Source organism: Entelurus aequoreus, linkage group LG21, assembly GCF_033978785.1.
Source record: "Entelurus aequoreus isolate RoL-2023_Sb linkage group LG21, RoL_Eaeq_v1.1, whole genome shotgun sequence".
NCBI lineage: Eukaryota > Metazoa > Chordata > Actinopteri > Syngnathiformes > Syngnathidae > Entelurus > Entelurus aequoreus.
Genome location: NC_084751.1, coordinates 33,104,409 through 33,118,565, shown reverse-complemented (window position 1 = coordinate 33,118,565; position 14,157 = coordinate 33,104,409). Strand labels below are relative to the sequence as shown.

Below are 14,157 nucleotides of genomic sequence, written 5' to 3'. Positions count from 1 at the left end.
AAAATGGGAAAATTATTCATGGAACATACAACATTTCTTTTGGAGAGGTTGTCTGCTAGCCAAATGTTAAGACATGTCCTAATTACTATAGCAGATAATACAATTGGCACATTTAGCAACCTAGAAATGGTTATTCGTATTATTTTGCTGCGAGGAAAAACTATATAGACTATTGGATTACAGTTATAGTTTTCAATTATTTAAATACAAAAACCCTAAACTTAATAATATAGGATCGATTAAATTTATTTCGGATAAGCTCAGTTTGTTGTCAAACTATTCATCTTTTAATTAGTAATGATTCTTATTATGTTTACGTTTGTTTTCTTTAACAGGTTTTGTTTGTATGTGATTGTATTTATTTTTTTATATCGATATGTACAAAACCCAAAACCAGTGAAGTTGGCACGTTGTGTAAATCGTAAATAAAAACAGAATACAATGATTTGCAAATCCTTTTCAACTTATGTTCATTTGAATTCACTGCAAAGACAAGATATTGAATGTTCGAACTGAGAAACGGTATTTGTTGCAAATATTAGCTCATTTGGAATTTGATGCGTGCACCATGTTTCAAAAAAGCTGGCACAAGTGGCAAAAAAGACTGAGAAAGTTGAGGAATGCTCATCTAACACTTATTTGGAACATCCCACAGGTGAACAGGCTAATTGGGAACAGGTGGGTGGCATGATTGGGAATAAAAAGCAGCTTCCATGAAATGCTCAGTCATTCAGAAACAAGGATGGGGCGATGGTCACCACTTTGTGAACAAATGCGTGAGCAAATTGTCGAACAGTTTAAGAACAATATTTCTCAACGAACTATTGCAAGGAATTTAGGGATTTCACTGTCTAAGGTCCGTAATATTATCAAAAGGTTCAGAGAATCTGGAGAAATCCCTGCACTGCACGAAAACCAACATTGAATGCCCGTGAACTTTGATCCCTCAGGTGGTACTGCATCAAAAAGTGACATCAGTGTGTAAAGGATATCACCACATGGGCTCAGGAACACTTCAGAAAACCACTGTCAGCAACTTCAGTTTGTCGCTACATCTGTAAGTGCAAGTTAAAACTCTACTATGCAAAGCGAAAGCCATTTATCAACAACACCCAGAAACGCCGCCGGCTTCACTGGACCCGAGCTCATCTAAGATGGACTGATGCAAAGTGGAAAAGTGTTCTGTGGTCTGACGAGTCCACATTTCAAATTGTTTTTGGAAACTGGACGTCGTGTTTTACGAGCGGTATAGCTCGGTTGGTAAAGTGGCCGTGCCAGCAACTTGAGGGTTCCAGGTTCGATCCCCGCTTCCGCCATCCTAGTCACTGCCGTTGTGTCCTTGGGCAAGACACTTTACCCACCTGCTCCCAGTGCCACCCACACTGTTTTAAATGTAACTTAGATATTGGATTTCACTATGTAAAAGTGCTTTGAGTCACCAGAGAAAAGCGCTATATAATTCACTTCACTTTTGTATGTCAGCAAACTTGCCTTTGTGCATAAATATTTCCCCATGTTTTAATCATCTACATTTGTTAACATACACGCCCAAATCCATGTCAAACTGTACTTTCGGGTGAACTCGGCATCTCAAATGGGTTAGCAAAAATTACAATTATATACATGGCATCCATTTATTTCCACATTTAATTGAACTAATAATGTCAAATCAGACAAACTATAACATTATTCATTTTTGTTTTACTTTAAAAAACAAATTATGAAAAAACACATTTTCCAGTGGTCGTTTTAAACTAACATACACATACACATCAAACTACTCATTCGACCCCTGGCCTTTAAACACTTGACTTGACACACATTTCAAAATAAAAGTTCCAATCCAGTATATTACTTAATAAAAGCAATTCTGCTGGTGTAGGAAAAGAGCAAGTCAAATGACGATAGAATAATAATTTTGGTAATATAACTTGCAGATGAATGGCGGGGGGGATTCTGAGATGTTTGTTGCTGATTGGCCCAGAGGGATCACATGACGGAGCAGCCTCTGGTGGCCATATCTTCATCCTGCACCAAAAGCAAATCAGTCATTTATTTTACATTACTGTTTCAAAACAATGTTTTCATTGAGTTTATCAATTTGTCACTTTGGTAAAAATGTACATTCATAGTTAATTATTATGAACGTTTGAAGGTAAAAGGAGGAGAAAAAGATTAGCATTTTGTCAGTGTTGATGGAGTTATATTGTGCATTTAATAGTCAAGTGTTTTGTTAAAGGGCCCGTTATGCAAAACCAACTTTTCTTCTTGCTATGCCGTGTCCTGCAAATTTGACAACAAGCGAACAAAGGCGTCCTCAGTGCAATGTAGTATATTTGCCAACAAGCTCGTGGCTAATGTCCCTTCACAGTGAGAGTCACTAATCCTTGCCTTAATTTAAAAATATTATAAAAGTTTGTAATCAATGACAAAAAATTGCAAAAAACTATTTCTGATAATAAAAAATATCGATCTAACCACTGTAGTATCGACCATATACCGATACAATACTTGGTATTGTTACTGTCTATATTTGTATTGTTTCGCCCACCCCTGTTTACATTTAAGGGCTTAGCTTTGCGGTTAGCATGGCTTATTCTATCCTTTGTGTATAGTGTACCATGTTCAGTTAATCCTCCTCCTCCAGTGATAATAATACTTGTAAGAAACAATGCCATGGAGGCAAAGATTGCTGACTTAAAAGCGGCTCTGCGCCGTGCAAAGAGCTGCCAGCTTGTTAGCGAGGAAGCTCTATAGAACACCTTTGTTTGCTTTTTGCTGTTAAATTTGCACAACATAGCAAAAATGTGTCATCAAATGGTAGTCAAAATTGAATTCCACACAAAACAGAACTTATTTTGTTAGGATCTAATGTGTACTAACTTGATGCTGGTAGAAGCGCTCTTCCTTCTCTCCATTATTATCTTCCTCGTCGTTACCTTCATCTGTTGTCATCTTGTAAGTCATGCTTTTCTCTGCTACTTCCTAAAACCAATGCAAATCAAATAACTCATCAGCAGAATACACGCACAGACATGTTGGGTGTAGCCACGCAAATTATTCCTAAAATAGTTGTGCATAATAATTAAGAGTGACTTTGACTTACAGAATATCTATACAGTAAACCCTTGTGTATCACTGGTACAGTCGCTCCTCGTTTATCGCTATAATTGACCCAAGTAGGATTCTTACTGATAAATCAAATGTTTGCATAGTTAGAGCATAAAAACCTGTTCACAACCTATTAATTTTTTAATTATTATTACAGCGCTCTACAAATTAACACCCATAAAGTCACCTTTACAATATTTTCAATCAATACTTAATATTACAAAATAAGACACATACTGTAATACATTAGGACATAAGACAGAGTACTGTACAATAATGTAGATTATCTCGCACACATGCAGTTCTTAAATAAAAATATTAATTCCAAACCACTGACCAGTGAAAATACAGCAACCTGTTCGATGTTGATGATCTGCTCTGCATTACAGTACACAACCTTACATTTGTTTACCTAAGTTTAATTTAGCCCCTTTATGCCTAAAAGTTTTCAATTTAGAGCTTACAGCAAATTTTGACTAATAACAGTTTGTAGTCAAACTCAGAAAAGCGAGGAATAGTAATATGATTTTTTAATAATCACATTTTGAAAAATCGAGATAGATTGCAGACACATAATTTGAAGCGTTAAGTGGTAAATTATTTTCTGCAAAGTAAAAATTATTATTGATGAATCGATATTTTTATAGCTAGAGCCCATGTGTCAAAGTCAAGGCCCACGGGCCAGATTCGGCCCGCGAATGAATTATCTATGGCCCCTGGGATGATATTTGATTAGTTTTAGAACCGGTCTGCAGGCCACAGCCGCCTGCTGCTGTTTTGCACGCACCAATACTCCTCAGTGTTGGCGCAAGGAATTAAGTCATAAAAATGGGGTCCCACTAGGGGTGTAACGGTACGTGTAGTTGTATTGAACCGTTTCGGTACGGGAGCTTCGGTTCGGTCCGGAGGTGTACCGAACGAGTTTCCACACGGACATATTAAGTAGCGTAACCCACGTTGTGTAAACAATGCACACCGAGGCACAACATACGGCATGCTAGCAGCTAACGGGCTACGATAGACTGACCATACGTCCTCTTTTCACCGGACATGTCCTCTTTTGCGGAGCTGTCTGGGCGGAGTTTCTTAAATGCCTCAAATGTCCGGCATTTTGAGTTAGGGTTGCGTGTATTTTCAATGTACGTTGAGGGTTAAGAAAGGGTTAAAAACAAAACAAATTGTGCGTGCAGCAGCATTCGTGAGGGAGGAGCAGAGACAGAGAGCGAGAGAGTTATGATAAACGCGCATGCGTCTCCAGGCTCTGCTTTTTATCCATAGATTTATCAGATTTAATTTTTTATTATCTATAGCAGGAGTGTCAAAAGTGTGCCCCGGAGGCCTTTTGCGGCCCACAGCTAATGTTTTAAAGGCCCATGGCACATTCTAAAAATACTATTAAAATAAACAAAAACATAACAAAAGTGAAATAAAAAATAATAAAGGTTAAATGTATTTTAGAAAAAGTTGCAATGTTGACTAAGCTGGGGTTTTTTTTCTTTCAAACTGTCATTGCTCAAAACATAATATTGAATCAAAATCAATGTTATCATGAATTATTGACCAATCCAAGGTTCCGATTACTTCACATCAAATATTCCGCTAAGAAAAATATTTTTGCAAATTTGGTAAATAAATAACCCCAAAATTTATATTTTGTTGTTTTCTTACTGTGCCGAAAATGAACCGAACCGTGACCTCTAAGCCGATGTACGTACCGAACCGGAATTTGTGTGTACTGTTACACCCCTAGGTCCCACAGTAAATGTTTAGGGTACCACTTTTTTGTAACCGTTTCGAAAACAAATGATAAATGTATGCATTATCCTGTTATATCTCACATTCTATATTGTGTTTTGGAAAAAGGTTGTCAGAAATGTCAATTAATTAAAACAAATACAAATGAAAACAAATTTTTATGCATATGTACATTTATTCAGTTATAAACATTCATTCACCTTCTTCTTTCCTTCATGGATTTAAACTTTACCGCTGCCAGTATTTTTTTCTATATTTTTATTGTAATATTTTCAGAATGTGTTTGTTCTATTTTTGGCCAAAGTAAGACAAAGAAAACAATCTGAAGTTGTCTTTATTTTTTAGTTTTAGTGCCATGATTTTAATAGTCTGGCCCGCATGTGCACAGATTTACCTCCATGCGGCCCCTGAGCTAGAGCATCAACACTTTTTTTTAACATTATAAGAACCCTGTAGGTATTAAATAACACTCACATACCGTATTTTTCGGATTATAAGACACTCCGGCCGAAAATGCATAATAAAGAAGGAAAAAAACACATATAAGTCGCACTACAGTATAAGTCGCATTTTTTGGGGAAATATATTTGATAAAATCCAACACCAAGAATAGACATTTGAAAGTCAATTTAAAATAAAGAATAGTGAACAACAGGCTGAATAAGTGTACGTTATATGACGCATAAATAACCAACTGAGAACGTGCCTGGTATGTTAACGTAACATATTATAGTAAGAGTCATTCAAATAACTATAACATATAGAACATGCTATACGTTTACCAAACAATCCGTCACTCCTAATCGCTAAATCCAATGAAATCTTCTTCCTCGGTGTCGCTTCTAAACAACTCTGCCAACTCCAAAGGTAGACAATGCGCCGCTTCCTCTTCTATCGGTACGTCTAGTCTCTTACGTGAATGAGATAAATAATATTATTTGATATTTTACGGTAATGTGTTAATAATTTCACACATAAATCGCTCCAGAGTATAAATCGCACCCCCGGCCATACTATGAAAAAAACTGCGATTTATAATCCGAAAAATACGGTACTCACCTTAACACTCGTAATGGTAGGACTGGATGCTGCCTGAGGCTAAGCCAATCAGTGGCCACGATACTGAACAGCACGTATACAGAAGTATACAATTTGAGACCATACCAGATTCTAAATCGATTATTATTTTTTTTTTAAACAATGAAAACTTTTTAAAATACATTTCCGCACCTCATCGCTGTACATTTACATCATTCCTCAGCAGCCAAGAGCTTTTGTAACCTATGACCTGTTTTGAAAATGTTCTAAAACTATTTTTATCCAAATTATATACTGAAAGAATCTTGTTGAATCTAGAATCGTGTTGAATTGAATCATCAACAGAAGAATTGAAAGTTGTGTTAAGATTCCCGTCCCTCTAATAATGCAGGTTTGGTGTTTTTCGTTCTTTTAGACATGTTTTGTTTGAAAATGCCACTAAAACATTTTTTAGAAAACATGTAAATGCGACTGAGAAATGTTTTAAGTATAAAAATGTCTAAATGAACCAAAAATACCAATACGACTTGTATTGTTTCGCCCGCCCATGTTTACATTCAAAACACTAAAAAAAAGTTCTCACTCTTTTTTGTTTCTGGGGGGCTCTCTAGTCAAGTTATCAAGACGTTAAGGAACAAGTGGTAGAAAATGGATGGATGATTAGACAGCACAATAAAGGCACAGGACCGCTTTAGGCCTGGTACTATAATGGAATAATGAAACATTAGGGTCTCACCTCTCCCTGGCAGTTGACCAAAACCACATGAACATCCTGACCTGAACCCCAGCATGGATGGTTTTTCCAAACCAGGTCTGTAGGAAGTTTGGTGCTCACACCAGCATCAGATGCCCAAACCTGATGAGGAAAGTAATCCTTTAAGTTAGCTTAGAAATGTGATGCTGGAAACACAATTCTATTATTTACATTAATGTGCAGCAAACGGTTGATTTCAAACAGTTGGGCTACAAAGAACCGATGGGGTGACATTAGAGCTTCTGTGATGGGTCACGGGTAGAGGACGCTTCCATTGTGAGATATTCACCCAGTTCTTATTTAAACAGGCAGTTGCATTTGCTTTAGCCCCCCTAAATGTTAGGAGATGTTGATTATTGGTCCTGCTAACCACAGGCACTTGTTTAGGGATACCATATAGAATTTCTACAATAAAACAGTTGTCCAAAGCAACTGGGTAAAAATATAATATATAAAACTCTTGTTTGAGCTGCACATTAGGAGTGTTACAGCCTTCTTTCATCATTGTAATATTGCTAAAATTGTTCCCATTTTGTCCACCAATGACACTGAGATCATTACACATGCTTTTGTTACCTCTTGTCTTGATTACTGTAACGTATTATTTTTGGGTCGCCCCATGTCTGGCATTAAAAGATTGCAGTTTTATTCAACTATGCACTGGCTCCTGGTACACATAAGTTACAACTTTATGGTTCTGTTACTTACGTACAAAGTACTCAACAATCTAGCACCATCTTAGCTTGCTGATTTATTGTACCCTATTTTTCGCCCCAAAATCTATGTTACAAAAATGCCGGCTTATTAGTGATTCCCAAAGCCCAAAAAAAGTCTGCAGGCTCCAGAGCGTTTTCTATTCGGGCTCCAGTAATCTGGAATGTCCTACCAGGAACAGTAAGAGATGTTACTCCAGTAGAAGCATTCAAGTCCCACCTTAAAACTCATTTATTATCTAGCTTTTAAATAGATCCTTTTTAAAACAGTTGACGCTAAAATACGTGTCCTAATGTACAAAACCCAAAACAAGCAAAGCCGGCAGCGTTTCCGGGTGTTGTTGATAAATGGCTTTTGCTTTGCAGAGTAGAGTTTTAACTTTCACTTACAGATATAGCGACCAACTGTAGTTACTGACAGTGGTTTTCTGAAGTGTTCCTGAGCCCTTGTGGTGATATCCTTTACACACCAATGTCACTTTTTGATGCAGTACTGCCTGAGGGATCGAAGGTCCGTAATATCATCGCTTACGTGCAGTGATTTCTCCAGATTCTCAGAACCATCTATGCCAGCTTTTTTGAAACATGTTGCAGGCATCAAATTCCAAATTAGCTAATATTTGCAAAAAATAACAACGTTTTCCAGTTCCAACGTTAGGTGTCTTGTCTTTGCAGTCTATTCAATTGAATATATGTTGAAAACGATTTGCAAATCATTGTATTCTCTATTTATTTACGATTTACCCAACGTGGCAACTTCACTAGTTTTGGGTTTCGTACCAATTCTTCTGAATGCTTGCTCATTAGATCTCACGTCGGTCATTGGACCCACACATGTTCAATAAAAGACTATTTGACCATCAGTTCAGGACCTTAATTTCAACTGACCCCCTACACCAGACATTACAAATTATTTACGGATTTTTAAGGCCTTAATGGGGTCCTATTATGTAAATCCAACTTTGTTTTTACATGTTGGTACCTCCGTGTATTTATAATATCCAGAAATTTGAATCCAAAGAAACAATGGAGACGTGTCGGAGATTGAATTAAACACTTTCTCCTTGATAGTGAGACGACAGCGACGTATTTTGGTGGAGGTTTATTCAGTTGTACAACAAAGTTGTAGTTCCTTATTTTTCTTTAACCTCTTGTTTGGGGCAGACTTGCTCATACATGCACATGCATGCTAAAATCCTCCGCTGTAGAAATAGAAAATAGCCTATAGACAAAAAAATAAATTCCTTGGATTTACACGAGTCACAGGAATGACCACCTAAAAACGGAATAATCACATCCCATCTTTTAAATGGGTCCTATTATGCACAACCAACTTGTCTTACCTGATGGCACCTGGTTTTGTTTTTTTGGGAATGTGTCCCGGAAATTTCAAATCAAACTATGAAGGATTGGTGGAGATATTTATAAAACAATCTTTGTCTTCTTTCAAACTTGCTCTTAACGAGTTCAGAATTTGGGACGATTGTGACATTTTGCCTTAGTTATGTCATCGTATATCGTCATACATGGTAGAGGTTTACTTGAAGAGCTTTGCACGAGTCCGCCATTTGTATCCAGTTGTAGTACAAAGTTGTAGTCTCTTAGGCCATGTCCACACGAACAAGGATAGTTTCAAAAATGCATATCCAAGGTTAAAATGATCTACATCCACACAAGTGTAGATTCCAAACTATATCTACACACAAACGCATACACCTGCTGGAATGCACATGCTGTCCAATCAGAAGCCTGGAAAAGCAGCCACAGCTGACTTGGTTATTTTTACTGCACTTACATAGACCCTGAGAACATTATATGAATCTTTTTTTAAGTGCCTAAAGTGTGCATAGGTACGTGCCTGTGCTGCTGAAAACCAACACTCGTGGAATTATAACATGTTTAATCAGCAACATGGTGATATATGACATGTATAGTGAAGTGTGCATTATTTTTCAAATCAGCGCACACTAACAAGGAGCCTATAACGCATATAATCATCAATATAGTTTATGTGCAATGAAGTGTACATTGTCTCTAACATTAGTACACACTAGTGTTGTCCCGATACCAATATTTTGGTACCGGTACCAAAATATATTTTGGTACTTTTCGATACTTTTCTAAATAAAGCGGACCGCAAAAAATTGCATTATTGGCTTTATTTTAACAAAAAATCTACGGTACATTACTTAAATAAAATAGTGAACATACAAGACAACTTGTTTTTTAGTAGTAAGTAAGCAAACAAAGGGTCCTAATTTAGCTGCTGACATATGCAGTAACATATTGTGTCATTTTCCGTTCTATTATTTTGTCAACATTATTAAGGACAAGTGGTAGAAAATGAATTATTAATCAATTTGTTCATTTACTCTTAATATCTGCTTACTTCCTTTTTTAACATGTTCTATCTACACTTCTGTTAAAATGTAATAATCACCGTTACTTGTTAGAGGCGGTATAGTACCGAATATGATTCATTATTCACTCACCGCGTGAGATCATTTAATTAATTCTGGTGGCTGTTTACATCCCACCCGGCGCGGACGTGTGTGACGCTCAGCGCACGCTTGCAGGACAGATCTTACATGTGGAACGGTCTTTTCCGGACTCTCTTGTTATCGTGCTTGGTGACTTTAACAAGGGAAATTTGAGCCAGGAATTACCAAAGTATAGACAGTTTATTAAATGCCCGACCAAAGAGGAGAACACTTTGGATCACTGCTACACTACATTAAGCAAGGCTTTTCATGCAGTCCCGCGCGCTGCTCTTGGACTATCACACCCAAGCTCCGACAGTTGCGCAAGAAGAAGGAGGCTGCGTGGAGAAGCGGGGACCGGAGTACCTACAGAGAAGCGAAGTACCACTTCAACAGGGAAGTGGAGAAAGCTAAATCTGTGTACTCTAACCGTCTACAGGAAGAGTTCCGCTCCAATGATTCTGCGGCCGTTTGGAGAGGTCTAAGGGCCCTTACGAACTATAAGCCCAAACCCTCCCAGGCCCTGAATGACCGGACTCTCGCTGAGGGCCTCAACACACATTACTGTCGTCATGAATGGCCTTCAGCTCATCAAAGCCCTGCTCCCCCCACCATCACCCTCCCCACCAATGCCAGCACTTCATTAAAGGAGTTAAAGGACTCAAAGGACTCCAAGGACATCACAGGACTCCAAGAACATCATAGGACTGTAAAGACCCTCTCCATCCGAGAGGAGGATATACGCCGGCAGTTCTTGAAGCTGAATACGCGGAAAGCCCCCGGGCCGGATGGTGTCTCCCCCTCCACTCTCAGACACTGTGCGGATCAGCTGGCTCCAGCTGGCTCCTGTCTTCACTGACATTTTTAACACCTCTCTGGAGCTATGCCGCGTGCCGTCCTTCTTTAAGACCTCCACCATTGTCCCTGTCCCCAAGAAAGCACGCATCACAGGACTAAATGACTACAGGCCGGTTGCGCTGACGTCTGTGGTCATGAAGTCATTTGAGCGCTTGGTCCTGCCCCACCTCAAGGACATCACCGACCCCCTCCTGGACCCACTGAATTTCGCCTATAGAGCCAACAGGTCTGTGGATGATGCAGTGAACCTGGCCCTCCTATTCATCCTGGAGGATCTGGACTCCGCAGGAACCTACGCTAGGATCCTGTTTGTGGACTTCAGCTCTGCCTTCAACACCATCCTCCCTGGACCGTTACGAGACAAGCTCTACCAGTTCAGCGTGCCCGACTCCCTCTGCAGTTGGATCAATGACTTCCTGACAGACCGAAGACAGCACGTGCGGCTGGGGAAGATTGTCTCGGACAGTCGAACCACGAACACTGGTACTTCTCAGGGCTGTGTACTCTCCCCCTGGCTCTTCTCCCTGTATACAAACTGCTGCACCTCCAGTCACCAGTCCGTAAAACTGCTCAAGTTTGCGGATGACACCACCCTCATCGGGCTCATCTCAGATGGCGATGAGTCCGCCTACAGGAGAGAGTTGGACCGGCTGGCGTCCTGGTGCAGCCTCAACAACCTGGAGCTGAACGCCCATAAAACAGTGGAGATGATCATGGACTTCAGGAAAGTCACAACCCCACCAACCCCCCTCACCCTGATTGACTCTCCCACCCCCGTCCCCATTGTGGACTCCTTCCGTTTCTTGGGCACCACCATCACCCAAGACCTCAAGTGGGAGCCGACCATCAGCTCCCTCATCAAGAAGGCGCAGCAGAGGATGTACTTCCTGCGGTAGCTGAGGAAACTTAAGGTGCCGACCGAGATGCTGGTGCAGTTTTACTCAGCCATCATAGAGTCCATCCTGACCTCCTCCATCACAGTGTGGTACCCCGGCGCCACAGTCCAGGATAAGCATCGACTGCAGCGCATCGTACTTGCTGCTGAGAAGGTGATTGGCTGCAAGCTCCCATCCCTCCAGGACTTGTTCTCCTTCAGGACCAGGAGGCGTGTGGGTCGGATCACAGCTGACTCTTCTCACCCTGGACACAAACTATTCTCCCCTCTTCCCTCAGGCAGGAGACTACACTCCATCCAGACCCACACCTCCCGCCACCTGAACAGTTTTTTCCCCTCGGCCATCAGGCACATGAACAATAACTCCTAACAGTAGCTCCTTGAATTCCTTCTAAGTCTATAACAAGATCTGATAGCTCAGTTACAGCTCTTTTTATTACCAAATATGTGTTATATGTGTTTTATGTTGCACGATTGCACCAAGAAAAATTCCTAGTTTGTGAACACGTTCTCAAACAATGGCAATAAAACTATTCTGATTCTGATTCTGATTAGTATCGCGGTACTATACCAATACCGGTATACCGTACAACCCTATTACACACTAATAAAGATGAAGCTACATAATTTTCTTTTTTAGTCACTCAGGCGCATAATTCCAGCTCTATCGATTCGACACAAATGCAACCAACACATGTAAGTTAACTTTATGATCTGTCGTTAAATAAGGATTAAATCATAAAATTATGTTGCACCTTTTTTTATGACACAAAGCAAAAAGTCTTCCTTATCAAAGTTGTCCCACATTCAAAACAGCGGGCTGTCATTGGTGCTGGCGGGAGTGTCGCAAAGCCCATTTTAATGGGTCTTTGTTGTTGAGTGAAAATAGCAGCATGTTCAAACATGGAGTTAGTCCATTTATGCGTGTTTAAAGCCAGCAAGACAGGGTTGTTGAGCTTTGAAAATGACAACGCACATCCGTGAAGTCATCAGAAGAGTCAATGTCTGAGCTGTGTATACACATGCTGAGCGGCGAGTTTTGGAACTCCTCACCTTGGCCAGCATTTTCAAAAGTCTGCATTTTTACAGACAAAAGTATGTATTAGAGGCCTAAAAATAAGTATGCATTTATTTATTATCCATGCTCGTGTGGACATGGCCTAAGTTCTTTCTTTTTCTCTATCTAGTTGTGAGGCAGACTGGCTCGTATATAAGTGGGGGCCACCGTAGCCCCCACTCCCTCCCCTCTGTTGCAAGTCTCTAGTTGTATGTTGTAATATGTATATTTGCTCTGCTATGGAGGTTTTTTCCCACTCAAGACTGGGCCCCCTTGGGAACCCAGTCTAGATTGTATTTTTGTACTCATCCTCTCCCAGCGTTTACCTTTTTACCATCTTTTACGGGGCGCCTTGTGGCGACCCATCAGCGTTCCTGTTCTGTAACCCTGTACACGATTTGTTTGTCTAATCTTGAACGGGTTTGTGATGAAAACAAAGTTTTGTTGTACTTGTTCAATGACAATAAAGACCATACCATACTATACTATATGCACATGCATGCTGAAATCCTCCACTGTAGCATATAGTTCTAACATACTGTATCTGTAAAGTAGACTCAATTTGGAAATAGCTGACGGGGCGGAGACGTAGTTGAAGGGGGCTTGGCCTGGGGAAGGGCTTCGGCACGTAAGTAAGTAAGACCTTCCACAAAACGGCGCATTCGGAAGAGACTGAAAGCGGCCTGAAGGTGGTCTGTAATCTATGCAACATTTTAAATGATAAATAAATGGTGGACTTTGACCAAAATTCACCATTACATGTTTATTAGACCACAATGAAGTGATTTAAATGGCAAAAACACAATCATAATATGACCCCTTTAAAACCCAAAGTTGTATTTTAGACATTTTAATGACACGCAGGGACCCTCTGTCACTCATTGTCCCAGCAGAATCCATGCAATTTGTGAATATCAATCCATGGCCACTCAGTAGAATATTCAGGTTTCAGATATCCAGACCACTTAATTGTGGCTTTTGTAATTTTGACTGTTTAGAAGGGAGATTTTAAAAAATCTTACCGTGATTTTCTGACCAGCCTTCATGATATGTCTGGGTGAGAACTTAAAGTGGCCGGTCGCATTTCCAATAGTTTTAATTACATGGAAGCCCACCATGGCCTGGTCCTAACAAGAAAACAGTTAAGTGTATTTAAATGAACATCGTTATGAGACTTTTCTCCTAACATGAACTCTCACCTCAAGACCAGAGTTATGGAAGCGTATAAACTTGCCATTCGTATCGATTTCATCAATACTTATGGGTCCTGTGGCTGAGGAGGGATGAGCAATGGACACAGGACTGCTGGCTTCCTGTTCCTCAACACTAACAAGCTTCCTCTTTCCGTGGGTTGTACGAACACTGCGGCCGCTAGAAGAGACTGGCGACGCGGCTACACTCAAGAAAGGGCTGGGGGAGAGATTTAATCTGCAATAGAAAGAGGCAGAGGGTCACTGCATGAATTCATAGACTTTTTCGTGGTCAGGAGCTCCTCA

The 14,157-nt window shown here is 40.0% G+C and overlaps 1 protein-coding gene across 1 annotated transcript in view; it reads right to left on the bottom strand.

Moving 5' to 3' along the window:
• Nucleotides 1-678: 678 nt before the first annotated feature.
• The window catches only part of lmnb1 (lamin B1), a 35,283-nt gene continuing 21,804 nt past the window's right edge, over nucleotides 679-14,157 (bottom strand). Inside the window, exons 7-11 of the mRNA XM_062031521.1 lie at nucleotides 13,861-14,089; nucleotides 13,684-13,788; nucleotides 6,641-6,760; nucleotides 2,884-2,985; nucleotides 679-2,028 (exon numbers count right to left, since the gene is read on the bottom strand). Of these exons, the coding sequence (XP_061887505.1) occupies nucleotides 1,990-2,028; nucleotides 2,884-2,985; nucleotides 6,641-6,760; nucleotides 13,684-13,788; nucleotides 13,861-14,089 (595 nt within the window). The 3' untranslated portion in view covers nucleotides 679-1,989. The remainder of the gene's footprint in view (nucleotides 2,029-2,883; nucleotides 2,986-6,640; nucleotides 6,761-13,683; nucleotides 13,789-13,860; nucleotides 14,090-14,157) is intronic.